Source organism: Wasmannia auropunctata, unplaced genomic scaffold (assembly GCF_000956235.1).
Source record: "Wasmannia auropunctata unplaced genomic scaffold, wasmannia.A_1.0 LD336078.1, whole genome shotgun sequence".
NCBI lineage: Eukaryota > Metazoa > Arthropoda > Insecta > Hymenoptera > Formicidae > Wasmannia > Wasmannia auropunctata.
The window spans coordinates 5382550-5409844 of record NW_012026812.1 but is presented as its reverse complement, the minus strand read 5'-3'; the positions used below and the strand labels follow the sequence as shown (position 1 = coordinate 5409844).

The window sequence follows — 27295 nt, the reverse complement described above, 5'->3', positions numbered from 1 at the left end:
ATTCTCCCAAGATGTATCTCGGGTTGGCTGGAAATTATGTCATAACGTCAAATACCTGGCTGTATTTAGTGCCACCGCGTATAATGCATCCGTATCCTCGTAATAGGCACACGAAGCTATTTAAAATGCCACACCGTGGAACATTCACCGAGAACATCTCCCGCTCGCTAAATACGACTTCGCACTTAAGGGAGTCCAACGGCAGAGTTTACTCTTCTCATAACTTTCGACGCGGAACAAATCTTGTGTGTACCTTACCATTTCCGTTCGGAACAATCTTTCATCCATTCCTAAGAGGAGTTGCCCTCCCTCCCCCTCCCCTCCCTCCCGCGAGATTTCCATAACAGCCGTTTCCGTCGCCCTTTAAAACGGTTCCCTCACGCGTTCGTGCCGCTCTCGCTTTCCCGATCTCGATCGCGAATTCTAACATCCGAGCCGTTTCTCCGCCATTTCTCGCGTGTCTCATCGGAAATTCGGCGATCGGTCGATCGAGAAGGGGGAATTAATCACGTATAATCGCAGTCGTACATCCACGCGGATGGACGGCCTCGACTTCCATCGTGCGCGCAGAGGAGATCGAAGGAAAAGGGGAGGAGATGGTGATGGCGAGGGAGGAGGAGGGGGTGGGGTGATCGATCTCGTCGAGGGGTGAAGGGTGGAATCTACAGAATAGCCGGTATCATCTTCCAGAAGGAGAGCAGAAGGGGACAAACGTTGTCGTGGTGGCGAGAAGGTGGTGGTAAGGGGGTTGGCGCGGCGGAAGGGTGGCGAGAGAAGCGGGCAGGCTGCCTAGCTGGCAGGGTCGGTGGTGGCCCTTGTATTGATTCACAACCCCTGTCGTCCTCCCTCTCGCCGCCGTGCCACGGAAGTCGAGAAAGAGAGAGAGAGAGAGAAAGAGAGAGAGGGGGGAAGAGAGAGGGAGAGGGAGCAATAGAGGGAGGAAGGATCGTAGTCAACCCCTAAACATTGGCGTAGAGCATCTAGACGTCGCCATGTCAGAAATTACTATCGAGCATGCTGGCATCGGGGGTTTAGTGTAACTTATTGACTTACTCCTTGGACACGAATAATATTCTGACGACCGTCGTAAAAGCCCGTTCGTCGCATATTGTGCATGCGCGCATAAGTTTCGATGCAGCTTTTGGCGCATCGCTTCCGGACTTTGTTAAAATAACCCCGCGGCAATCCGTTGCCCGTCCCACCGCTTTCTCCCTGTCGCGATCACATCGTGCGCTTGGATTTCAATTAACGTCGAAATCCGAAAAACGGTCGCTCGACGGTTCACGAGGGACGATGAATCGCTTTCCGATGAAAAATCTTGCGACTGTCCGAGTGCGCAGTTAACGTTTCCGAGCTATTCAACCGATACGGGGGGGGAAGGAAGGGTGGGAGGGAGGGAAGGGAAGAGGGGTCTGCCTTTGACCTGTCGCGTCGAATAACGGGACGAATGTGTCGGAGGTGGTGGATAGGTGGCATCGAGAATTGGGAAGGGTTTAGTCGTCGGGGGGCTTGATGCACGCAGAGGGACGGGGCGAGCGAATTCAGGATAGACGTGCAATTATTACAAAGATCGCGGACAACTGCGCGTTCCCTTTCTATCTCCCCTTCTCTTTTTTTTTTCGTTCCTTTCCCTTTACCGCTTTCTTCTTTCATTTAAAGCCACGTTTGCGACAAATAAATTAATAGTTTCATACGGCTATCCTTGTTGACAATCACGATGGGCTTGAGATACATTGACAAACACGTTTCCGCGCTTTGAAAGTTGCTAGACGGGAAAAAGATTTACACTCTGCCTGTCTGTGCGACGGTATAACTGTAGAAAACGCCGTTTTAAAAGAAGGTCCGAAAGGTTGTCTGATTGAGCGTTAAATAGGTGCTCAATTGAGCACAGCGAACAAACAATCGGACCTTGACAAAGCGAGCCGTTGAACCGGAAGAAAAGGAACCGTTTCTCCAACATGATGATTTTCCACGAAAATAACTTTACACGTTTCCAACCTGCTGGCGCGTTCACCGTTTCGTCAATTATATTTCGCAGCATCGCGCGAAATAAGTATCTTGCAACGTTTTTCGTAACGGTCCTTCCTACGATCGCTCGAAGCGCGATCGTTCACGTGTATCAAAGGTAAACTTGAAACAATGGTCCAGCCACGAGAGAAGTTGGACGAGCCTATAGGCGACACTTGACGTTTTGTGGGCCGAGGTGAGGAGGAACGAAGGAGAGCGGGATTCGCTGGTGATGCAGCATCTTGCATTCGACGACGATCGAAGGCGCTTATTAAGGCCAAGTGTCATCTCGGACGATGCCATTTCGGTCTTCGACGTGCTTCGCTCGCCTCCAGGTTCGTCTGCCCCTTTCACCTCTTTCGCTATCTCGCCGAGACCTCTTTAGAATTTAATAATCTCGCGGAGAAGGAACTTTCCCTCCCTCCCTCCTCTCTCTCTCTCTCTCGCTCTCGCTCTCTCGCTTATCGAGGATAGCGCTGAAAATTGCAATTAACAGTATACAACCTCTATCTCTTTCTTATTTCTTTATCATCTACTCGCATTAAATCGTTCGCCACGTTAATTGAGATGCTCAGGGAAGCGTCACGCGAATCTTCCTTAACTCGACACTGCAGCTGACGTACATTAACTTAGAGGCGCTTACAAGGCTTCTTCCTTCCGTGCCCGTAGGTCATGCGCAACGCACACGATCGCGACCGACAAGAATGCAGTCTCTCGTTCCCTGCCTCTCTCTCTCTCCCCCTCTCTCTCTTTCTCTCTCTCTCTCTGCGTCAATTTACGTGAGAATATTTTGCGCGTATACGCACGACCTGTTGTGACAAGTCGCACACACCCGCGATCTCGCGGGTAAGAAGCGATAAGCGGGGAATTTCTCCCGACTTTATTAGCACGACGGAATGCGCCTGCGAAGAGACGCGCACTCAGAATTTATTAACTTCATTCATCGAAGGACGATGGAGAAAAGACACGCGCTTTTATCCCCGAAACACGAATGATCTCTCCACGCCGTCTTTCTTCACAACTGCCAATTTACTCGGTACTTCTGTACCGCGCGCCACTCGAATCTTTTTCGTCTGCTATCCCTTCACGTTAGTCTTAGACTCTTTACTTTTGAATGGTAAATGCGGCGCGGCGGTATACGAGATTTTCAATAATTTTGATTCATTCTTCGTGAGATAAATTCAGGCAATAAATTGATGCTTAAGGGAGGTTTCACCTTTGCCGGCCGTAAAATTAGCTCTTTTTCATGAATTTTTTTTAACGAAGTCTATTATATACAGTAAAATGCGGGTTTTCGCATAAACTTATATATTATTTGAACAGCAAAAGAAATATTTTTTATTTATATAAAAATGTATTTTAATGCCTCCAAGGCGATTGAATGTGGCATGTTTTTTGAGCTGACGGAAGTAATTACGAAAACATTAAGATATCGACTTGATTCTTTTTTTCTCTTGATCCGTACAATACTTTAACGCATAGCGTGAACTAAAATGATGTCAATTGCCTGAAATTTGTAAAAATGGTAGCATATGAACAAAAAAAATTTGTTTACCCTAAAAATTTGTTAAATTTTTATCAATAATAAATTGAATGTTTGTTGTAAAATCATGATTTTAGTTTACGCCATGCGTTAAAATATTAGGATCAAGAGAAAAAAAGAATCAAGCCGATATTTTAATTCGTTTTTTCATCATTCATTACTTCCGTCAGCTCGAAAAACATGCCACATTCAATCGCCACTTGGAGGCATTAAAATACATTTTTATATAAACAAAAAATATTTTTTTACTGTTTAAATAATATATAAGTTTATGCAAAAACCCGCGTTTTACTGTATATAGTAATAGATATAGGCTGCGTCTCTCTTGGCGCTTACAGCGCTTATAAGCATCATTTGTCTTTGTTTAACATTTGATAAACAACAGGATGAAATGATTTTGTGAGCGCTGTAATCAGCTGTAAGCGCCAAACGGAACGCAGCCATAGCAATATAGTAATAGATTTCCTTAAAAAAAATTCATGAAAAAGGATTAATTTTACGGCCGGCAAAGGTAAAATCCTTAAATGCAAGCAAGAGAACTGACGAATTATTCAATTGCCGTGTATAAATTTTACACTAGTTTACCATTTCTTGGAACCTTGCAACGCCATCAATTTTTCTGGAAAAATCCCTGTGCGCGTCCTTCCATGCATTGTTCCACAATCTGTATAGCAAGCGTTATTCAATATTCCAAATTTGAATCTCTAAATTTCGCCAGCTGCAAGATCAATACCCGCACAGCAGAAGGAGCCGGCGACTGGTTCATTAAGTGCGTAACAGAGGAAATCCAGATGGGTGGAGAGGCAAAGCCGAATCGGCCGGCCGCTGGGCCGCCGCGGCTTTTGAATTTGGTTTCACGCCCAACAGATCATGTCCGAATTGTATTACGGCGGAATTTCTCGCGAAGTTACCGGCCGTAATTGCTATTCTCGTCTGTGCCGGCGCGGTACGGCACGGTATATCTCACATTAATCCCGCGTTTCGCGTGTGCGAGCGCGGTTTTTACGCGCGAACAAATTTGCATCCGCGTCGCTGCGGTGGTATTTTATTTGTTCTTTCGCAAACGCCGTGTGTTTTGTGAGTACATATTTTTGCGTTCCGCGCGGATAGGAAAGATCGAAAAAAATTTTTTTTAACGTACTCACCTTTCTATCTCTCTTTTAAAACAAGTACGGCACGATCGCGTTCAATCGAACGAAACCAACAATCATCGCGACAATTACAATCGCGACAAAGAGGGTCGTCCGCCTTCTCCCGATATTAATTTCATTTGAATACGCGTATAGTATTGTCCGACCAGTTGCTCGGAATATTCGTCGAAATGTTCGTGGGACATGTTATATCCCCGAGTGCGACGTTATTCAAAGGGAAAGAGACATCAAACACTAATTATCAAGCATGCGATGAGAGGAATAAATTATTTTGTAGGTAAACCCCGACGCGAGCGCGCGGGACTTGGAGATGGAATAAGCGAGATCGCTCCGGAACGTTTTGATCCGCATGGCTTTTCGTATATTATGTAACGCGCGTTTAATTATTTATCCGGCTGCTACGAATAATTACGTTTATTACGATTTGCGATTTTGCAGCGCGAAACGAAGATTCATTTTATTTAAGCGTTCTCGGCGTGAGAACGCCATGCAAAAGTTCACCTCGCTTTCTCCGTGCCTTTTTCCGAGGTCAGAAGGACTTTTCGCCGATTCAGAGAGAAAAATGTATCGCTTGAGCTAACGGTGAAAACGACATTCTCCGTTGGTTCTGTCAACAATTTGCGGTTCACCCGCGCGGTACGTGATTCGCATAAAAATCAAATCGCGATGCAGAGTCCGCATCCCTTTGTCGTCAGGTAGTCGTACGCCACTCGTCAAAGGACGGTAAAAAAATTATTCAAGTAAATATGAGAGAGAGAAAGAGAGAACCGTTGTAAAAGAGAGAGAGAGAGAGAGAGGTAAAGGCGAAACGAGCGTAGATAGCGAGAAAATAATAAACGGGAAACTCGTGCAATGTCCATCGTTGGTGCATTCTGCAAATGAGGTGGCTCTGTAAAAATACGTAGCGAAACACAACGTAGCGAAATTTCCGTGATTATTGCGGAAATTAATTACCCCTGAGTAACACGTAACACTGAAACGCTTGCATGATCGCACATGGAAGGAAGATTACTGCATAATTTTTTGCGTTTAATTGACGTCTGCTAACTTCATATCCTCCTAACTTTTTTCTGTTGCTTATAAACCTCTCTTTCACTGCGATATTTATGACATATCGGAGAACAGTATCGAGAAAGAGCGTATAAAGATATGATTTATGCGCGAGGTGGGTCCTTAGCACGAAGCGATCGCGATGAAGGACGAGGGTCGAGGTCACATGCCTTTTTTTTGAAGGGCTGTCGATTCGTGGGTAAGGAAAAACTCTTTTTGCGCAACCACGGCGCGTTGTTCTCTCGGGTGAACTGCCGATATTTGCCTAATTTTACGCTTAACATGCAAAGAAGTTGCTCCTCTTACCCTTCCATATCGAGCAATGAGCTGCTCTTTTTTTTTTCAAAAAGGATGGCCTCTGCATTTCTCCTTTGCGACGCCTCTCTCTCTCTCGGTGTACGAATAACTTGCGCCCCACGCAAGTGAGAGAGTATTCGATGTTTGAATCGACTGAGAGAATTATTGCGCGCGAATCCCCGTCATTGAAGCTTGTCTAGCCGCGCGACTGCTCTCTATAAGCTTCCTGTTTGATTTATCTTTCTTATCCTTCTCGCTTATATTTAGCTTTGAATCTAGCTCGCAATATTTTGCGGATTCTACATCGGGGTGATCTTTTCGGCAATTCGCATAATTCTCCAGGTATACTTGAAGCGCAGTGCGCGATCAGCAAAGTGTATATCATTAAATCTCCGTAGCATTCCCCGAATAGCACATAAATCGATGTTTAAGTCAGATTACGCCGATAAGATCCAAGCGAAGAAAATGAAACTCGTGTAACATCGGCTTGCCAGCTCTGCGAATCTCAATTCGATTATGAAGATTAATCGATTAAAATTTTTGCTACAATTTACTCGATGATGGTATATAATCTCGCCTCGCAAAACTCTCCTTGCCGTGCCGCTTTTCGCCCACATGTAGATCAAGAGGACTATAAAAATACGCGCGCGTCACACTTTTCCAGAATTCCTCCTCCTCCGCGCCTCCTGTCTCCTCACCGTCCTCTCCCTCGCAAAGTCGAGCAATTGTCCGATCGGCCGTGCAGCCTCCTCGGTCGCTGCTATGCAAGTAGCACAATTAGTTAGCGCACCGTGAACGTTTAGGTGTGTCGCAGCTCGGCCAAGCACCGCCGTTCTTCCTGCCGTCACGTCCCGACCGTCCGCCGTCGCCGTCGCACATCGACGACGACGACAACGACGATGACACGACGATGAGAGTCAACGATTTGAGATAACGCGATCATCGCCTAAGAGCAACGCAGGTCGATTCACCTGTACGGCATACCGCACGTTCCATGTGTTCTTGTCGTAACTACCGGGCGCCGTTATCGCCGGAACAACGCTATGGCGAATATTCCTCTCCGCAAGGGCGAGAAAGGGGATGGAACCTCGAGCATTCTATAGGTGAACATCGTCGAACCCGTATAGGGTTTGAGTCTCGCGAATTCGCGAGATGAATCCGAGGAGCGGAAGCAAGAGTCCGCTGCATGTGCCTCAATCCAATCCGTCATCCCGCGGATGCCCGGAGACCGTTTGAATGGACCATTCGAATCGGTGCTGCAGGGCTAAACCGAATCCGGCTTTCATCGTGCGTTTTATCGCATATATAGTCTTGCCTCCTCGTTGTTACACATTGTATAACGACGCTATATAGCGTACGTCGACGTGCGCGCGTCGTGAAAAGGTATAGTAGGCCTCGCCGCCTACCGCACGATCGATTTTTCCATTTTCTCGAGCGTTGACCATCGTTTTCCTCGATGGGTAAACCGACGGTTGTGGAGAGCGAAAGGAATGAAGTATATACCTATACTCGCACGGTCGTACGTGGCGGGACGCGCGCGCATTGCGGCAGCCAGACCCGAGTTAAGTCCCTCGGATTCGAATCCAATATGAAAAATCCCGTCCATTCAAATAAGGCGACGATGTGTGGGAGAGGGTGTACGCGCGCGCTCGCAAATGCGAGCAACAAGCTCTACCCGTTTCCTCCCCATCCCCCCGCCCCTCCCCCTCTCGACCGGAGTAGAGCAGATTTTCAATATCCCGCCGTTCGCGAATCGCCTTATCGTATGACTTATTGAATACGTTTGGAGCTCGCTCGCGAGGCTTTTGACGGATTTATCGCGCGCGTGCTCGCGCGTACGTTTATCTTGTAAATCGAAAATACAACGCGCGATTCCATTCGTTCGTCCATCTTAACCGTTCGTCTGCAAGTTTCTCTTTGATGCCTCCTACAGTAATTGCATATAAAGTCACCAAGTATTTTGCGTTTGGTTAAATAATAATAATAATAATAGTCAGAATAAGAGAGGCCAAAGACGAGCGAAATACAGGTGTTAGTTAATATTCAATATAACTATATGTGATTTTACATACTCTAGCTTCAACGAACTGCGTGCCGTTACTTTCGGATTCAATGCAGCTTTGATTGAAACAGAACCGTATCATCACGCTGAATCCGAAAGTAACGGCACGCAGTTCGTTGAAGCTAGAGTATGTAAAATAACATAGTTAGGGGAGAGTTAGCGAAATTGTACCACTTAAGGTATTTTTAGTTATACATTTTACATTTGGTACTACAGTCGAACCTCTATAACTCGAAAACCGACTTAAAAAACTTCGAATTTTTTACTTTAAAACCCATTATAAATTATAAACTCTCGTACAAAGCTTCCGTAATTTTCATATGTTACATTCTCTTTTACTCGAACTTCGATAAGGCGAAACTTTGTAACTTGAAGATTTTTATAGCCGGTCCCTTGAGATTCGAGTTATCGAGGTTCGATTGTATTTGAAATGCAAACGAACGTTAAAAATTATAGCTTGATGTTCAAGGCATCTATTATTACATATTAAACCTTTCGCTAACAGCAAATTAATGTGTTATAAGCTATTCTGTAATGTGCAGTAGAAAGCACGATTCAGCAAACCGGTCGCCTAAATGGTATCTGTGAGTTTTATTAATAGTACCTCCTTCTAAACTATTGAATTTATAAATGAAAATAATTAAAAACACAAGATTGATAAAAGAATCATGAATTAATACCTACTTTAATTGTAATTTATCAAGCAATAGCTGTTTTGCTTGCGCAACTCGACGACGGTTTTTTTCTCTACAGACTTGTTACAGAACAACTTCGATCATGTTAAAATAAATAATGTTGATTATGTCATGTGATCTATAAAGGTAAAGATACATTAGTGTTCCTAAATTGTACCGATACGATATAAGAACTCTTATGCTAGTTAGGTTAGGTACGATTTAGGAAACTCTTGACAGAGGTGATAAAAATATTGATATAATTTTTATAATAGTTGTAAATATACAATGAATGTAAAATATGCTATTATAAACTTTCTTTTAGGAAAAAAATAACGATTCAATTAAAAATTGCATGGTTACATTAGTATCAGCTATATAAATTGATCAAAAATTTACATTGTATCTGATTTTTTTAAATGTTGATAGCATGCACAAAATAAGGTGTAACCTGTTCATTTTTTGTCTAGCTTACACATTTCTTGTTTACTTCATATTTTTGTTACTAAATATTGCTTCTATTAAGTGGAACTACACAATATTGAAGAGGGTACGATTTATGACCGATACGCATTTGGCAATTCTCCCCTATATTAAATATTAACTGACACCTGTATTTCGCTCATCTTTGGCTTCTTATCCTGACTATTGTTTACAATGACGAGCTGGTAATTTATTTATATAATAATAATAATATTTTATGGCGTACATACAAGATCGATTACAAGATGGATAGGCGTAATGTGCATGAAAGACAGAGTACACGCGAAGAAAAGGCATCAGCAGGATTGCTGCCACGATACCTAGTCGAAAGAATATGATATTCGTATAACTGACATGGACAAAGTTAAAGTAAAACACGATAAGCAGAACGAAAATAGTCACAGATGTAAAACACAAGACAAAGTATATATGTCAGATCTACATTGGAATATGTGTAGAACGCGGAATGTAAAAACTATAAGAAATGCAAAACGCGATAAGCAAAATCTCCTCTCCGAGGGACAATTAAGCTCGAATTTATCAAGGGGCAAGTCCTCTCGGACGTCTTGCGCCAACTTTAAAAAAACATTCTGTGTATATATGTATATATATATATATATACATAGCATAAATGTATATACAGAGAACTGTATATACATCTATATATATTTTATATATATATATATACACAGTTGCTAGGATCTCGACAGTGCCGTCTACCGAGTCGGACTCGTACTAGGTCGGTGCAGTCACCACCTGGTCTAAAACCGCTGCACATCACCCTCCGAATTTTCTCGTTTTCCGCCGCCCGGACACATCCGTCAATCCCCGAGCGAATCGAACGCGGTAAGTACAGCGATATCGGCAGGTTCATTTGCGATGGCACGCGAGACGATTCCTCGTCGTTTGTGCGCGAGCTCCCGAGAAATTTCGGCGTTCGAAAAGAGGTGAACGCACCCCTTCGCCGAGTGTAATCTTCCTTCGTTCGGCGGATGCGCGAGGATCATCGCGAGGACCAGCGCGAATCCGCGAGACGCTTCGTCTTCGCGACGAGAAGCGTGATGAAAGCGTGAGACGCGACGCGGAAGGAGGAGAGGTCGATAGCATCGCGCGCCCGCGCAATCCCCGTCCGGCCAGCACCGCATCCAGGAGAGCGAAACACGAGGAGAAAGAAACCAGGGTGGCTTGACCCGTGCAGAGGGGTGAGAAAAGATCGCGTATTATGTGCGTGAGAAAAGGATAAGAATTGAACGAGTCCACTGCAGCCACGGATCGGTGAACGGCGAGAATCCGCGCGTTATCCTGGGGAGAGATTCCGCCCTCCATGATGAAGGGTGCCTCCAAGGTCTCGGCCCTTGGTTCGACCGGGCCGACGCTGCGCCGTGTTTGCCGGTATCGATTCGGCTGATACACCGGGCGACGCACTCGGCTGTCGCCGGCGCGGCTGACTGCACGCGCCTGCAACGTCTACGTCCAGGTCCTGTCCTGCTCTTTGTCGAGGATTCTTTGCCGACATCTGTGTCCTCTTCCCATTGCTGCGGGTAACTAGTTGTTTCTTGCGACGATTGGTCGTTGTTGGTTCATCATTCGTTCTTCATTCGTTATACGTTCCGTGACACGTTTGCCTGAAGCGACCCGATCAGCGCCATCCCTCTTAGAGAGTGGTGGATCCAGACCAAGCACGCGTGAACGAACTCGAATAAACGAATCTACCTTGATGGGAGTGGATGATGCCGCCGCGAGTGCGAACGAGTCCGAATTTATATCGTACGTGACGTACGTTCTATCTCTTTTTTTTATACACGGAGAGAATTTTATTTTAAAATTTACCCTGAATTATGTTAATCGTAGCACAACATAGTATTTCGATTAATTTTATGTGATTTTCACTATATTTTTTAATATATACTACAATAGATTTATTGTAGTGCACAGTAAAATTTGTCAAAATACTATGTTGTCCCACGATTAACATGATTTTCTGGGTAAATTTTAAAAAGAAATTCTCTCCGTGTACATTAAGGAAAATTCTCCGTATTCATTTATGATTATTCTCGTAATTGTTTATTCTCGTTTATATCTCGCTCGTTCTGGATTCTTGAAAGACAATGCGCGAGGGAGATTGTTGTCATATAACCTGCGTTCTTCGAATGGCAAACAACGATCGACATGTATACCTACCCGACGTTGTACATGTATAAAATTTACAAAAATTATTATTAGATATAAGATCCCATCTCCGGCAGACGAAAATATCAGATATAATACTTTTGATTTGTCGGATTTACCGGCGATTTGTCGTCGGTCAATTTAGCGTCGCGTAATTCGGTGCGTTTTCTCTGTTTCAACAAGTTCGAATCTCGTCGTATATTGAATGACGACATGTCGCACCGTGCACCAATGCACAGTCGTCGCGTATAAACGAAACGGAAACGAAACGCAATGCGTTCGACGTGCTGGACGCGCGTTTTCCACGGTCATCGAGCACTCGATTGTCTTTCGGGACGAAAAGCGAAAGGGAGGAAATCGCCGTCCCGGCGGACGAGAGCGCGGAGAGAGCGAGATACGAGAACGAATTTCGTCGCTATCGATCGCGACGCGCTCGTTAATAGCGCCATTCAATCGCGGAATATTGACGTGACGAGAGACAAAATATTTTTCGTTGTCCTTATAATTCTTCTCGCTGTCATTTTTATCGCGTCATTGTGAGATATTCCATCCGCTTGTGATCGCGCACGCCGTCGCGGCGTGATGATCTATCTAACGCGAGCGTTAGAATCCCCGAGCGGGATGTGCGTTCTCTTTCAAGCGTTTCATTATCAGTCACGTTATCAGCTTCGTAAAGTAACGTATTATCTAGATCGACTATACACTCTTCTTCTTTCCTTTTCCTCTTTCTCCTCTGATCGTTCTGGGAAAATGAAATTTTCTTACGACGACAATATCGCGTAGTTGGGAATATTGGCAATCCCACTTGTTTGACGCTCAACGTTCCTCGCGACGCGCGTCACTTCGCATTCCGCGGGCATCACGTAACCGGAAGCGTGGGCTATTCCGCCGTTTCCTCCTCAATCATCCGCTCGTCGTGGCCGCTCTTTGTTACACGCAGGAAAACTATACGGACGGCCGCCCGGTTCGTTTGCTCAATTTAACAACGCGAGATTCAGTTTTATCGCGCGCCCTTGAAGAAATATCTCTGGCGTGAAATTAAAGCGGTGAATCTGGTTTTTCGCAGCCCGTTACTGTATACGCGCGTTAAACGCGAAAGGCTGCACGCGCGATGAAAGATACGAAACATCGGGAAGCGAAGCGAGGAAGACGCCATGGAGTGCGTTCTTCTATTTTGGTGCTAGGCAACGGAAAGGAGATGGGAGATGTTTTAGAAATAGAACGGAGCAGCGTTAACCCGCGCCACCCACGCTGATCCTTCACGTGGAGGAACCTCGTCGTCGCGAAGCTCTTGCGCCTTCATCCTTTCCATCTTTCTCTCGGATGGAATTTAACTCACTCCTCTTTCTCTCTCTCTCTCTCTCTCTGACTTGTCTTGACTTCCGTCTTGAACCTGAAATTTCTGCGCATTTGCATGGTGATGCTCGACGGTGTTAAATTGCTGAATCCCGCGCTCCGCTTATGGCAACTACCGCGAGAGATGGAAGCGAGGAGGAGATCGCTCCTATATCTCTCGCGACAGAGTTAAATTAAAATTTAATGAACCGCGGGACGACCCGGGACCCTTTCATGTTACAGGGATCCCGCCGCGTCGAGGAGGACGCGCTTAGATATGCGCGTGCCTTTAATTACGTTAACTCGGGTGTCGCGCAGCTTCGCGCTCCGCGCGGGAACGTGTCAATGACCTGTGCGGAGCATGTCTCGCGGCAGACGATCCTGCCGCGAGACTCAACATCGATTACGACGTGTTCTCTATTGATTGCAATTAAATCACATTGCTGTTCTCTCTGATTTTTAGAAGGAACAGACCGACAACAAACAGAGGACGTCGGCGAGCTCGACTTACAACACTTTCCCTGATGATCTGTACTTGGACGATCAGGACGCCTTAGAGGGTTCCGGCCGAGGTGGCAGCGACAATCGCGACGACCTCGAGGCCTCGGGCAGCGGCCTTGGCCCTGACGACGAGGACGGGGACGATGACCATGGTATGACATTCGATATTTCTAGATAGACTTTAACCAAACGACATTAGTCGACCAATGAATCTCTTTCTATTCTTAATAAAAGATTGTTATATGCAATTTTTTATACAATGTAGAGGTGTGCGAATCAAGCATTTGCATGGTCGAATCGAATCGAATTTTTAATAATATATTCGAAATCGAATTGAATCGAATCTTAATCTCTCAGATTTACATTACATGTTAATTTAAACGTAATAAATATCAAAATTTATGAATTACATTATTTTACGCAATGATTTAAACAAACTGAGGACCTGTTTTTTATTTACATCTCATAACAAAGGATCATGATCTTAATATGTGACATTTTGAACTAGAAAATATGTAATTAATAATATGTGTATACACGAATAGTTCGAATGCTTTCGAATATTTTTTATATTAATCTACATGGATACATTACATACATCAAAAATACTTATTTAGATAAGAATAATTGATCGCGCGGGAGATATAAATGAAGCAAATAAAATAGGCGACCGATTCGAAATCGAAACATTGTTGTTTCGAAATTCTCGAACTAATCGATTTCGAATCTGACAGATTTGAAAACGAACTCGAATCGAATCCACTGTGATTCGATTCGAATTCGAACTATTCGCCTCTAATACAATGCTCATCTGTACGTGCGGCTTGTTTCTCAACGACAATTTCAACGACTTTTTGTGTAATATCCGATTGAAAAATGCCAATTACAAGAACTAAAAACAAAAATATCATGTGCGGTATAAAGGCAGCTACGCCGGCGAAAGAATTTTTCCAAAAGTGAATAATGGTCGATATCGGCGCGTATCCATCGCCGCATGCAAATCGTTTCTCATCCCCCAATCAGTCGGTGATTGGAAATTTCATTTTCAACTTTCGCGAACGTGCTAGTCAAAACGACGAAAAAAAAAGTTTCTTGCAGATCTGTGTTTCGGACTTGTGGAAGATATCAATTTTAATGTATTTCGTCGTAATTTTGTTGCGTTACAGAGTTTACTGGTAACAATGGACTAGAAGTTCCGAGCAAGCCGACCGAAGCGAGACCTCCGTATCCCATCGATGAGACAAACGTCAAAACTAAACAACAGGTAAACGCGATGTGTTCCTGGAATTACATACAAGTTTTACAAAATTTTTGGATCTTCAGTTTTAGTTTCGCGTATCCTAGAGCACTCTCATGTACTACGTTCCACGTTTAAGGAATTTATGGAATTCTATTTTCGTCTTCCATTCGCGATTATATATTCTGCACGTGCCGATGAAAATGCGAAAATTATTGCGGGCAGTAATTGTCTGCCTGTTAATGCCTGCTAATTCTAATCGTTGGATTTGTTCTCGCGGGAAAAGAACACGGCTTCGATGAAACCATTAAAAAAAATTGCATTTCATTCCATAAATTGCACGAGTATATCATATTTTTCACGACGTTTTACGATATTGCGCTTGATATTTCTTGCGTGCAATCTAATTTGCCCGATTAGAGTGCTGACGCGACACCTCCCGCTCTAAACGGATCACTACATTTTTGTTCGGCGACACGCGCGCTTACTTCCCTCGCATGGGGTCGCGAATTAAACAGATTAAAAGTGATCGAGCCGTGTCCAATTTCCAGACGACCATTGAAACCGTGAACCGACCCGGCAACGAGGTCAACGTAATCGAGCCCTCAGGCACGGAAGACGATCACGCTGACAACACCGACGAGGTCTATATCATGAATCCGAAACCCGGAGACCGCGCCAGCTCGTTCTTTGCGCAGCCAGGCGTATTAGCCGGTGAGTGACAAAGCTTATCGTTCGAACTCGCGCAAGTATATCACGAGAATCGAAATGGTCAGATCGTAACTGGTGCCCGTTTGTTCGAACGTGATTAGAGATGCCGTCAAGATATGAGATTTCGAGAATCTCATCTTGTTTTGTCTCGAGACGAGACTTTTTTGTTGAATTTCAAGACAAGACAAGATTCTAGACTTGAGATTCTCGAAAATTTCGTGTCTCGAAAAATTGTAAAAATTATTCCATTCTTTTGTAAAATATTCTCGAGTTGATAGAAATGAAAATAATAAAATGAGAGTAAATTTTAATTTCGAAAAAAAATTACTGAAAAATGTATTCGAATATTTTCACAAAATGATTTTTTAGAAATTTGTTAAGCATTTTTAGAAACGTTAAGTTAAACTGCAGTTATTCCAACAATTTAAGATGAAAATTCAAACGGATTAAAATTTTTCAAGTTTTAAATAATAAATATAATTGTCTTACTAACAATAAGTAAATAATTTAAACATGATTAGTAATATTTCAAAGCAATATTACTAGGTCCAGATCACATTAGACTATACAAGATGTCCAGAAAAATCGCCCGTAATATTTTGGAAAGTGATTTGAGTCCCAAAAAGAAGGGAAAAAAGCCTTATAAGCATAAGTCCGGAAATGAGTTATTTCCGAGTTATAGTCTTTTTTTATGTGAAAATAAACGTAAATAAATCATAATAATAATCATAATAAATTATGATTAATATGACAGTGAAAAATAAATTACGATTTTTTTCAGTTATAGCACTTTTATGTTAAAAAATCATAATTTTTACAATCCTCGAAATTTTCGAGAATTTCAAGATAAGACAAGATTTTCGGGTTCGAGATCAAGACGAGAATACACATGTCGTGATTTTTTTCGAGACATTTTACAAAATCTCGTCTTGTCTCGTCTTGCGGCATCCCTAAACGTGATCTCAACTAGAGTTACGAGTTCTACTTTACAGACTTTACAGAGACAGTTGTGATGATTATTAACGCAAGGCGTGTATCGTTCACTTAAAGCTACCTAATATTTTTCGCGAGAAATACTTTATCATCCGAAAATAAATCTAAGCTATCTCGATCGTGCTTCCAGCTGTGATCGGCGGCGCGGTGGTGGGCCTCCTCTGCGCGATACTGGTGGTCATGTTCATCGTGTACCGGATGCGCAAGAAGGACGAAGGCTCGTACGCCCTGGACGAGCCGAGGAGATCGCCCGCGGCACAGGCCTTCCCTAAGCCGGGCGCGCCTCACCACAACCGGGAGTTCTACGCTTGAGGCGACGGCGGCGCGATGGCGACTTCGCCGCTTCCTCTCGCGATCTCACGATGCCGAGCCGAGTAAAGACCCACCGACGATCAACGCCCGCCTTCGGAATCCCCGCTGGTCGATGGTGGAAGCAATTACTACGGCGAATCGCATGGCACGCGCTCACAGACTCTCCCGAAACGCAAAGTTTTACCCGAGGAACGTCGCTCAGAATGTCGGCCGATTCTCGATTACACGGAATCCTCCTCCTCCGATCGGCCCCTGCCCTTCCCTTGTTCTTAGCTTTAAATCGATCGTTATAACATATCCCCACTTAACTATTCGGATTCTTTCCCTTCCCTTTGCCCCCCCACCCCCCTCAAAAGGCAATTTTTTTCACGATTTTTCCGAGCTTCCCCTATGATCTTAAACTCGACGCGAGTTCGAGCCGTGACAAAACGACGTTAACGGCTTCTCGGCCGCTCGAATTCCTCTTGACTCTAGGAAACTGTATTTTCTTACGCGCTGTATTTCATCGTGTTCGAAATAGATGTGCGCGAGTAAGAGTAGTCGGAGGCAAGACGAATTCGCGGCTCTCAGCAGACGGACCGTTCACCAAGCGCCGAACTTTTTCAGCCTGACGCTCCGGTTCGCCCTTTTGCGCAACCCCTGTACAGACTTTCCTTTTCCTCGTCCTGCGACTTTAACCGCGTTTTCGCTGATCTCCTTGAAAAGATTCTCTTTGGAGTGTAATCATCCCGGCTGGGTGACTGAAGCGACGGACAATGAACGACGAGAGACTACGGCTCTCGTAATATAGGCCCGTCGAGACACCGTCGGCGAGGTTGCACCAATTCCACGATTGCATTTACAAGCGTATTTAGAGAGCGTATATATATTATATAAATATATACATATATGCATATGTATATATATATATATTTGTATATTTACGTGTATGTATACGTATATATACATGTACAGGACTGAGAGCGTGAAAATTCGTGGGCGATAAACGCCGCTGCTATGTCGTTAATCATTCTGTCTCTCGGTGGAAGGAGGGAGGAGAAGAAGGATCGTTGCGGCGTCGTGATTTCTCTCCGACAGCGAGAGCAGCGAAGAGAGTTAAGCTGCAACCTCGTTCGCGCGTCGCTGCTATTACTTGTTCTCTCCTTTTTTTTTTAAATTTACGATATTTGTTTGATACTGCGAGCGCTTAATACTGAGTTCCGACGAAGATTTAGGTGTTTTATTGCGCGTTTGCGTTTCCAATAGAGGCGAAAACGGTGGGACTCGTTGACTATATTGATCGATTGCAGAGAGGATAAAAAGGGCGCCTATATTAAGAATATGTGTTAAGCATTAATCGTAGCGCGACCGCGTCGACCCACATTACGTATTGCGAGGGAAACAAAGGAAATATTTAATTTGACGTATTTCTTAGAAATTTATATAAGTTGTTGCACAAAATTATGAAAAATTTATTTATCCGTCGATCGGTCGCAAGTATTGTACATATCGTTATATAAATAGCGATTATTTCTGAAACATATATAAGATTTTATACGTATTTCCTCTGCGCAGCTTCTCTCTTCGTTTCGTTGTATCCTAGAACGTTGAAAGACGAACAGTTCAACGTTTGAATCTCGAGTTATTCAGTAAGAAGGATTAAGAGTCCTTTCGATTCTTCTCGATTGATTCGATTATTTATTTCTAACGCCAGCTTCCTGCGTGTTTCTTGCGCGAGATAAGTGTATCTCATATTTTTAAGATAAGACTCGATGGTAATAGAAAACATATATAAAACTTGCTCGCAGTTTGGATCATTTTACGCTTCGATAACCGCTTCATGTAAATCATGTTTAATATATATCGAGAATTTATGTAACAATACACTGAAAATCTCAATAATTATGACTATCATGTTTCACATGTTTGCCAGGCATTCAGCAAATTTTTATTAGAACATGCTGTACGAATCGCCAATTTGCAATTGATGCATTTAGCAAATAAAGTAAATTCTCAGTTAGCGTGCCATATCTTTTTGAAACGCGAACCCGGCAGCCATGCGTGCGTGTCGCCCCCAGTACACACAATCGACGGTTTTTCCATCTTCCAAATTGTATTCCTGCAGAAATAAAAATGCAGCTGTTAAAACACGCGAGGAATCTCTAGAAACTCTTGAATCTTTTTCATTTCTCCGATGTTCGGGAGTGTCGGATGAGCAGAAATAGTTCGGGAGTTCACTGAATCATGTTTGCATGGCAATGGGACGTCAAACCCTCCTTCCACTCATAAGATGAAAACATCCCGCTTTTATTATATCGGATCGATTCTGATGCTAATAAAAATCCTCGATACATCCGTCTAGGATTATCTTTATCTTGTCTTACAGACTTCTAATGACAGAGAAGTCACGTTGCCATAAAGCGAAAGACGGATGCTGCGTTTGAAAGGCAAATAATTAGCCACGACACGGAAAAAAAAAAAGAGGGAATATGTGGTTCCTTGCCCCAAGAGCGATATAATAAGCGCGCACGCCTTAGTAACGACAGAAATGATGTCATAATGCTGTATTAGAAAGCGAAAGGGAACACGCGAAAAGCGATACAAATGCTTATACATTCGTTCGTATAGGAATTTTTTTCCACGGCGACATTTGTCACGCGATCGATCCGCATCGCGGAGTCCACCTATTTATTAACGTTTTTCCTCCACTTCACGGTGGTGTTTCCTTGACCATTTTGTCTCACCGTCGTTCCCGTTTATTTTCTGTAATTTTTTAACGATCCTGCACCGAGCCTTATCTTTTTTTTTTTTATTCTTCCCCAACAAGTACGTGAGCGTCGTCTTTTCGCAGAATCCGATCCGTCGCGGAAAATCGGACACGTTGGAGTAAATTAAAAAGTATATCATGCCGATACTGCCATATATACTACGTAAGGAACAGCGATTTGGTACGAAACTCTCACGAATCCGCCTTATCATCACGTTGTTTGCCACCTTATTCTCAATCCCCATTACTCCCCTACGAATTTATTTTTTAGCTGAGATTCGTGCTTCTTACGTCCGGATGTGCTGATTACTATTATAAAGTGTATAGAATCTACTAAACATCTTATTTATTTTATTACCAAGAATAATGTAGCTCCCTCTCATCCACGGCAAATTTGTTGTTTCAATTTATCTTCATTGAACGCGTTGCATGTTGCTCCGACGATTTCTCTTTGACATATTGTGACAATTTTATTTACTTACATTTCAATTGATTGAAGATTACTTGTATGCGCCTCGAACGAAATTCCTCGAAATTTATTTGCGCTTTCGAAAGCACTCAATTTTACTAAATTTATTTTCTTTCACGGAGAATCTCTTTTTTTAACGTATCTGAATTTGGAATACACATAGAAAATCAACCAATAAGAATAATAATGATAAGAACATTAGTAACGATAGTTAGATATAATGCCGATTATGATCAAAGAAATATACTCCCTATTCTCCCTTTCGTAACCTTATCGAACCGACATTTCTTTATTATATTATTCTCATTTTAATTTTCATCTTTTTTTAATGTGGATCGATTAGATTCCTCCAATACTTCACACGATTCTTCAATCGAATCTATAACTTTTTAAAAACACAGCATGTGCTATGAGATGCTTTTGTCAATAATACTCCCGTTTTTCCTTTCATGTCATCTTTTTAATATCTCCTTCTGTCTATCTCTTGGAAATCCTGATCTCGTGTGAAGTAAACGAGGAAAGACCTAGAAATCGGGGGCTCGTAATCTTTATTAATAACCATACACGATATAGATGAAATTGTTCGTTAGATAGTAATTAATTGACCTCGTGGTGTCGCTTGCCTTAGCTTTTGCTAGCTTACGCTTCACCACGCGGCCAATTAACGTCTGAGAGAAATTAAGCGACGAGAGGAAGAAAAAATAATAATTGTAATGAAATCATATTTTATAAGAAGACGTAATTCCGTAAGAACACTATAGCAATGAGAAGTCTGTCTAATACTAGGCAAAGCCCATAGGCCAGGTGGACGAATGAAAATAATTTTAAAAAGTGGATTAATATTTAATAATAATGATAATATTAACAATGTTATTTTTTAAGTGTAAGTACTGTCGTCCCATTGCTCCTTCTTCCTCTTCCTCCTGCTCCTCCTCCTACTACTTCCTCTTCGTCCTTTTCCCATTGTTCCCTAACTGGTCTATATTACATATATGTGTATATATCTCCGTCTGTGCACGAACCCACAAAATACGTATATACATGTATATGTACTTATATATAAATATATAGAGATATATTATACTCGCTCGCGCAACTGCGATAAAACGCATTTGTTTCGATTTTTCTCACACAAAGTGTTTTATATATCATTCTCCCACGTTTTCCATTTAAAATTTAAAATCGATTTCCTGCCACATGTATAATGTCGCAACGATGTCGTATACCACAAGCAACAACTTACCGAATGAAAAAGATTGGAATATCCGTGTTATCGCTGTTGCGGACACTCACAAGTAATTATTACGTTATTCTTAATTAACGGAAATTAATAATTGCACTATATTAGTATAATAACAAACAATAATGTATGTCGTCGCTCCTATTCTGTAAATAAAATACTATACCGTCTAAGGAAACGCGTTGGAAACTTCTTTGAGATGCGATGAACATCATCTCGTCCATTTCACACAATTGTGCAGGAATTCAGGAAATATGTAGAACCGTACCACCGAAATAACGAAGAAAGATTATTTGCACTTTATTTGTATATCAAAATATAGTATATTCACACTTTCGAGTTACATTAAATTGCAATATAACATCCTCGAAAGTAAATCTGTAAATACATACTAGGACATCTAATCGTAAAAATTACATTTTTCTTTTATTCGTATTATCATTTATAAAACAATACTTTGCATGTGTCCTCATTTCACATATACAATATTTATACTTTATAAAATATTACTATCAAAAATATCGATTACCTTTTTTAAAAATTGGTTTACGAACGTAGAAGACACTTTCATACGCAATACATAAAACAATCACATAATGTTAATACAGATGCCGAAAAATGTATAACAGACAAATACATTTCCATCAATTTCATAAACGCTTTCCGTTAAATTGCGCTATATAAAAATGTTGTCTTTCAAGAGACAAACATTTTAATATGGGACACCGATGTATACAGGATGTTTCTTAATTATATGTTAATACTTCAGAAAATCTAAGTTTTATATGAAGTGTGAAGTCATTTAAAGCTTCATTTTTTTTCGTTACAATATATCAAAGAAAAAAAATGAAAATATTCAAAAATGTGCGTATACATGTAAAACTCGAAAAAACTAAACCTAAACAATTTATATTCATATTCTTTACTTGCTTTGTTCGAAATTCCTGAAGTATGGACATATATAATTGTAACAAGAAAATCCTGTACATATCTTCATATATTATACATAATAATATACAGTATAATTGTGCGACAGTTATTTACCATACCATAAAAAATGAATGAAATATTTTATCATACTTAAAGCTCCTGTTTTCTCACTATAGAATTGATATGTGAATTTTTTTTCTTGCAATATGCATAACAATAAATTTACGTTTTTTGTATGCTGTCACGTTCAATAATATGGACTGTTAAAATATGTCGAAAGTGATCTTGTTTTTATTATTCTACATTAATAAATATAATTCAATATTTGAGTGTGTCTTACTCGTATTTCCAATTACGAGTAGATTTTTGTAATAATTAATTTACAATTATTTAACAATCCATGAATGCAAAATTTTGTTATATTTATAATAATTATATTATATTATATAACATGCGTGATAGCATATGCAAAAAGATTAATTTATTTTCATTTATACTGTAAGAAAAATATTCGTAAAATGATTTTTTAATGGTAATAATTTGACTTCATAACTCATTAAAACTACTATGAGAAAAAAGGGACCTTATAGAATTATTCATCTTAGGTTTCCTGCAGTATTTGCAATTTGTTTTGCATTTGTAATTATGCGAGTTAGTTTTTTAGTGCCAATATTACTCTTAGGAAATGCTGACAGATTTTTCCACACAAACTTATTGAAATTTTTAAACGGTTTTATCTGTGATAACAGAACTCTTTCTCTCTCTTTTTTAGCTGACTATTTTGTGATAAACACAATAGGACTATAAATTACTTTTCAGGAAAGGCTTGAGGTATTTGTGGAAGGATTGATTAACGCTTTCTTGATTTAAAGGACTTTTCATCGCCTCGTCGAAGAGACGCTGATAGACATTGCCGTCATATGCGCCGAGCGCGGATGCGAGGATTTCGTCGCGAATATCGAATCCATCGACGATACCGACAGCATTTGGACGGATTGCAGCGAGCATTTCTTCGAAGCGTGTCTGGAGCGCCGGAACATCTTCGTTATTTAAACAGGAAAACTGTAATTATAAAAAAATACATCGTCATATTGAATAAAAATGACTCGGTATTTTTCGAAATATGATAATTTTAGTTTTTACAAAGTTTTACACGATACTAACACGAAGGAAATCTCCAAGCCGTTGTAATACCCAATATATCGAGTACAACTCGCAAAGTTGCATCAGAACCTCGTGGAGCTGCTTGGATACGGATGTCAATCCTCTGACATTTTCAACAAATCTCATCACCAAGAAAGCTCGGCAATGAGATTCCGCGCAATGTGCTAATTCAATACTAGTTTGATTCCACGCGTCTTCCGGTGACGCACCACTACGTATTCTGCGATCCATGTTTTCCGTCGCCAAGCGAATTTTGCTACAAAAACATTATTAAATTGCAATATTGTTTTCCGTTCACAAGTTTTCGTACATAAATATGGATATTTTTTTTATGTATTTCCTGTACATGTATAATTACCCTGCAGCAACTGCTTGATGAGCTTGCACAATACAAGATAAAGTATTTTTCCAAGGACGCTGCTTTACTCCACGCGAAAGAACAGCTAAATATCCGACAGTCGGCGGCAGCGGTTCACCGCCAACAGCTTGCCTCCAAGCTTTCACCAAATATCTAGCCGTTTGCAATAACAGAACTGTATTCTCGCCTTCGTAAGTGCAAGTAGCAGTTACCAAACCGTAAGTCGCCGGTAAGTTGCTCGCATCCATATAACCGTGTCCGCCACATGCCAGTCGTAATTGCTCAATACCAGTAGCTCCGTCTGACGATGCAACTGCCTTTAAACAACATGCCAGCGCATGCAGCTGAAAAAATTTTTTTTTATTTTTCTAGTAATAACGGGAAAATAATTTGTTACATATTATATTCTAAATCAATCTTTATATCACGTAATTTGAGACATCATTTAACTATAAAATTTGTATTTTTATTACGATGACGTACTTAACATACCTCGGGTAATCTTTCTAGCTCTCCCTGATCTAATTCAGCTGTCACATTGTTGTACATCTCCCAAATCCAATCGGCGCACATTCGAAACGCGAAACACGCAGCGAGATTGGGAAACAATTTATACTGTTGAGTAACATAATTCATAATCTGCGATTCCGGCTCACTGGAATAAATTTAAAAAATATATATTTAAATGCATTTGAATTGCATTAAGATATATGATTTTCGATAAAAAATTATTTCAACAAATTTACCAGACAACGTGCATGTACATACTGATTTTCAAGAAAAAAAAAGAAATAAAAACTTTTTTCAAGATCGTTAACAGAATTGTAAAAAAAATAAAACAATGAGTCTAAACAAAAAGAAAATGTACAACAAAATGTTTCAAACCCAAACAATTTGTCCACATTAAGATTCTGAATATTTTGTTAGTCTAATTGCTATGCACAATCCGACCTTTAAACTGGATAAAAAAAACAAAAGATAATAAAGCAGAGATGATAAGATACGATTTTTATTCTCATTATTCACTTCGATATCAAGCAACGTGTATAACAGTGTAACTGATTATCATAAATATATTCAACGGTACAACTGATTATCGGTATTATCCTAAGAATATTTATTTTTTTTTATACATACTCGGGTTTTATCTGACTCTGACGCCTCACTGCGCTGTATCTGATAGCTATTGTCACCGCCTTCGACAGATAGTTAGAGATATCGCGTACCAATACCACTCGAACAAACATCATTGTACCATAGGTGAGCTTATCGCTAGGCGCTTTCACATAAGTTCCGTCCTCCAGCACCTGAAAATTAGAATGATTATACCTTTAAACTTCTCTATTAGACTTTTAAATAATCAATCGTGAGAATGTTTCGTGCCCCCCCCCTCTCTCTCTCTCTCTCTCTCTCTCTCTCTCTCTCGCTCTCTCTCTCTCTCTCATTACCTGAGAATTTTTCATCAACATGTGCTCACGTGGTATTCTGACGTTCTCGAAACCGAGAAAGCCATTATTAGTCGCATTCATTCCTAATTTAGTGCCAATTTCACCGATCTTTATACCTGAGAATTAAAGATAAGTCTTTTAACATAAAAATCTTTTTTGTCATTTGTAAACGCGTCATTCGGCGAAAAATATAAAATTTATTCATAAAATGAGCTTACGAGATTTCACATACCTGGTAAGGGTTCATGAGTGTTCTCGTCCCTGAGCTGCACAATAAAAGCATGAATACCTCGGCACTCTCCTTTCGTATATAATTGTGCAACGACAATTGCGTAATTTGCCGTATGACCCACTGAAATTATTTCGTTTTCTATAAGTCTCAAAAGCGATTTGGCTATACGTTAGTTTGGATTTTTTTAAAATACTTACAACCACCGGGCCACCACTTGTACGATGTCAAAGTCGGGCTATTCAATATAAATTCTTTGGTCTCGGGATCATAGGTCGCTGTAGTCTCTAAACCTCTAATAAATGTACCATGACCAAGCTCCGTCTGAGAAACACATGATTTTATTATTCTAAAGATTAAGCGGTATTTAGAATAAAAAAGAATATATATATACATATTTAAAAAAAAAAAGCATAAATGATAATAAGTTTGTGATAAGTAATATTCAGTCAAGAAACATACTTGGGCATAAGTACCGATGATATTACAGCTCCAAGCCCTGGATATCCAGTATCCTTGCTGTTCGACAGTGCCCTGTCCCATAATAGCCGGTATGAACATCACATAATGCAGTGTCAACGGATTACCATCCTTCAGTATCGCTGAACCTAACATGCCTCCTAAAATTTGTCTACAGAGCACCACAAATGCTTTTGTCAAATGATACTTTTTTAGATTTATAAGAATTCACGTTTAGCAAATATTTCTCTTCTTCGTGGAATTATTAAACTTCAAATTAAATTAAACATTATCTCAAGTATAAATAATACATTTATAGATGACAATATCTTATTTAAAATAAATAATATTTTTATCATAAAACATTGAAATTTTTGACTCAAATATATTGTATTTAATATACAGATTCATCATCAAGATGTAACGACATAAAATATTTATGATTTATTACACGTCGAAATATCTTACGAGAAAACATCCATGCCGCCTTTCCCTGAGTCATGTAATTGTTGCACCTTCTGTAACACTCGGCATCCTTTCATTATCGCGCCCTCGTAAATTTCCTTATGACTTTTGTATTTTGCAGGAATTTTGTCGTGCAGAAGCGGATCACTTAGAAAGAAGTTTTCTGCAAATAATAAACTCGAATTACTTGAAAATAAATTAATAAATTTTCGTATTAATAATTGATATTTCATATTAATAATTGAAAATGAGAACAGCAATACAAGTTATGTAAATCCAATCGATATGCATAATATAATTAAATTAGATAATAGCTAAATAATTAGATTGAATAATTAAGTTAAATAATTTAAAACGATCGAATCAAATGATTAAATTAGATTTATACATGAATATGCTTTTTTCTGCTGTAGAAGCAATTTCGAATTATAAATTTTTTGATAAATTAGGATGCTGTTTCGATATTATCCCAGCACGAATGTCTCATCGAAAGTTGCACAAACAGTTTCCGATTCGACGAACTCGACAGTATAATTGAGATTCTTTGCGATTGTTAAATAAATCACTTACGTAATCATAAATTTATTAACATAAATTTTGAAAACGTGTTCTTCGTCGATATAAATATGTGTTACTTTTTTTATCCCTAGATTAATGGTATTGAGGCAATGTTTAATTAAAGACAACGCTTGGCAAAAACGTATTTCTCGATGCTGGTATTAAAAGTTGTCTCGCTTTGGCTTAAATTAATCTCCGTATTATCAATGAAAGTCGGATAGCAGAAATATTGCTGCTTTCAATCTAGCTGCATCAATGGTCAGGATGAAAATTGTTTTCGCAAGTCATTCGCGTATTGTCGATCAATATGCGTCAGTATCGGTAAACAGCAATGATGAGATAAATGCGTAAGAAATTAATCGTAAAGTTTACGACGTTTACGTAGAACATGACACTTAAAATATTTTATCTCGCGTTGAACATTGAACTGAGTAGTAGCGCAGCTACTTGTGAAAAAACGGAAATGCTCATCCGCATATTGATAACTCTGTTTGTATTAAAATTATCTATTAGTGTTTATCTATCCACTTTTATCTATTGCTCTAATACTTTACTAGCCTTTTAATCTTTAAATCACTACATCCCAAAAAATTACACTAACCACAATGTCGGTCTGACAGACCGCTATTATGCTCTCGCTAATTTTATAAGTTATGTATAATAAAAATGTATGCTTTCTGAATATTTGTAATGGGGAAAAAGAA

General features: G+C 40.5%; 2 protein-coding genes across 2 annotated transcripts in view; one reads left to right on the top strand and one right to left on the bottom strand.

Moving 5' to 3' along the window:
• Positions 1-10032: 10032 nt before the first annotated feature.
• LOC105449058 (syndecan) lies at positions 10033-21154 on the top strand (the record flags this gene model as incomplete). Its single annotated transcript, XM_011688049.1, has 5 exons — positions 10033-10113; positions 13235-13424; positions 14439-14536; positions 15061-15223; positions 16344-21154. Coding segments are annotated over 5 exons (714 nt in total), but the record flags the coding sequence as incomplete, so codon positions are not given.
• Positions 21155-22636: 1482 nt separating this feature from the next.
• The window catches only part of LOC105449056 (probable peroxisomal acyl-coenzyme A oxidase 1), a 6326-nt gene continuing 1667 nt past the window's right edge, over positions 22637-27295 (bottom strand). The window contains exons 2-11 of the mRNA XM_011688048.1: positions 26037-26196; positions 25572-25740; positions 25310-25433; positions 25113-25232; positions 24881-24996; positions 24570-24739; positions 23925-24087; positions 23433-23776; positions 23075-23330; positions 22637-22972 (exon numbers count right to left, since the gene is read on the bottom strand). Coding sequence (XP_011686350.1) covers positions 22712-22972; positions 23075-23330; positions 23433-23776; positions 23925-24087; positions 24570-24739; positions 24881-24996; positions 25113-25232; positions 25310-25433; positions 25572-25740; positions 26037-26196 — 1883 coding nt within the window. The 3' untranslated portion in view covers positions 22637-22711. The remainder of the gene's footprint in view (positions 22973-23074; positions 23331-23432; positions 23777-23924; positions 24088-24569; positions 24740-24880; positions 24997-25112; positions 25233-25309; positions 25434-25571; positions 25741-26036; positions 26197-27295) is intronic.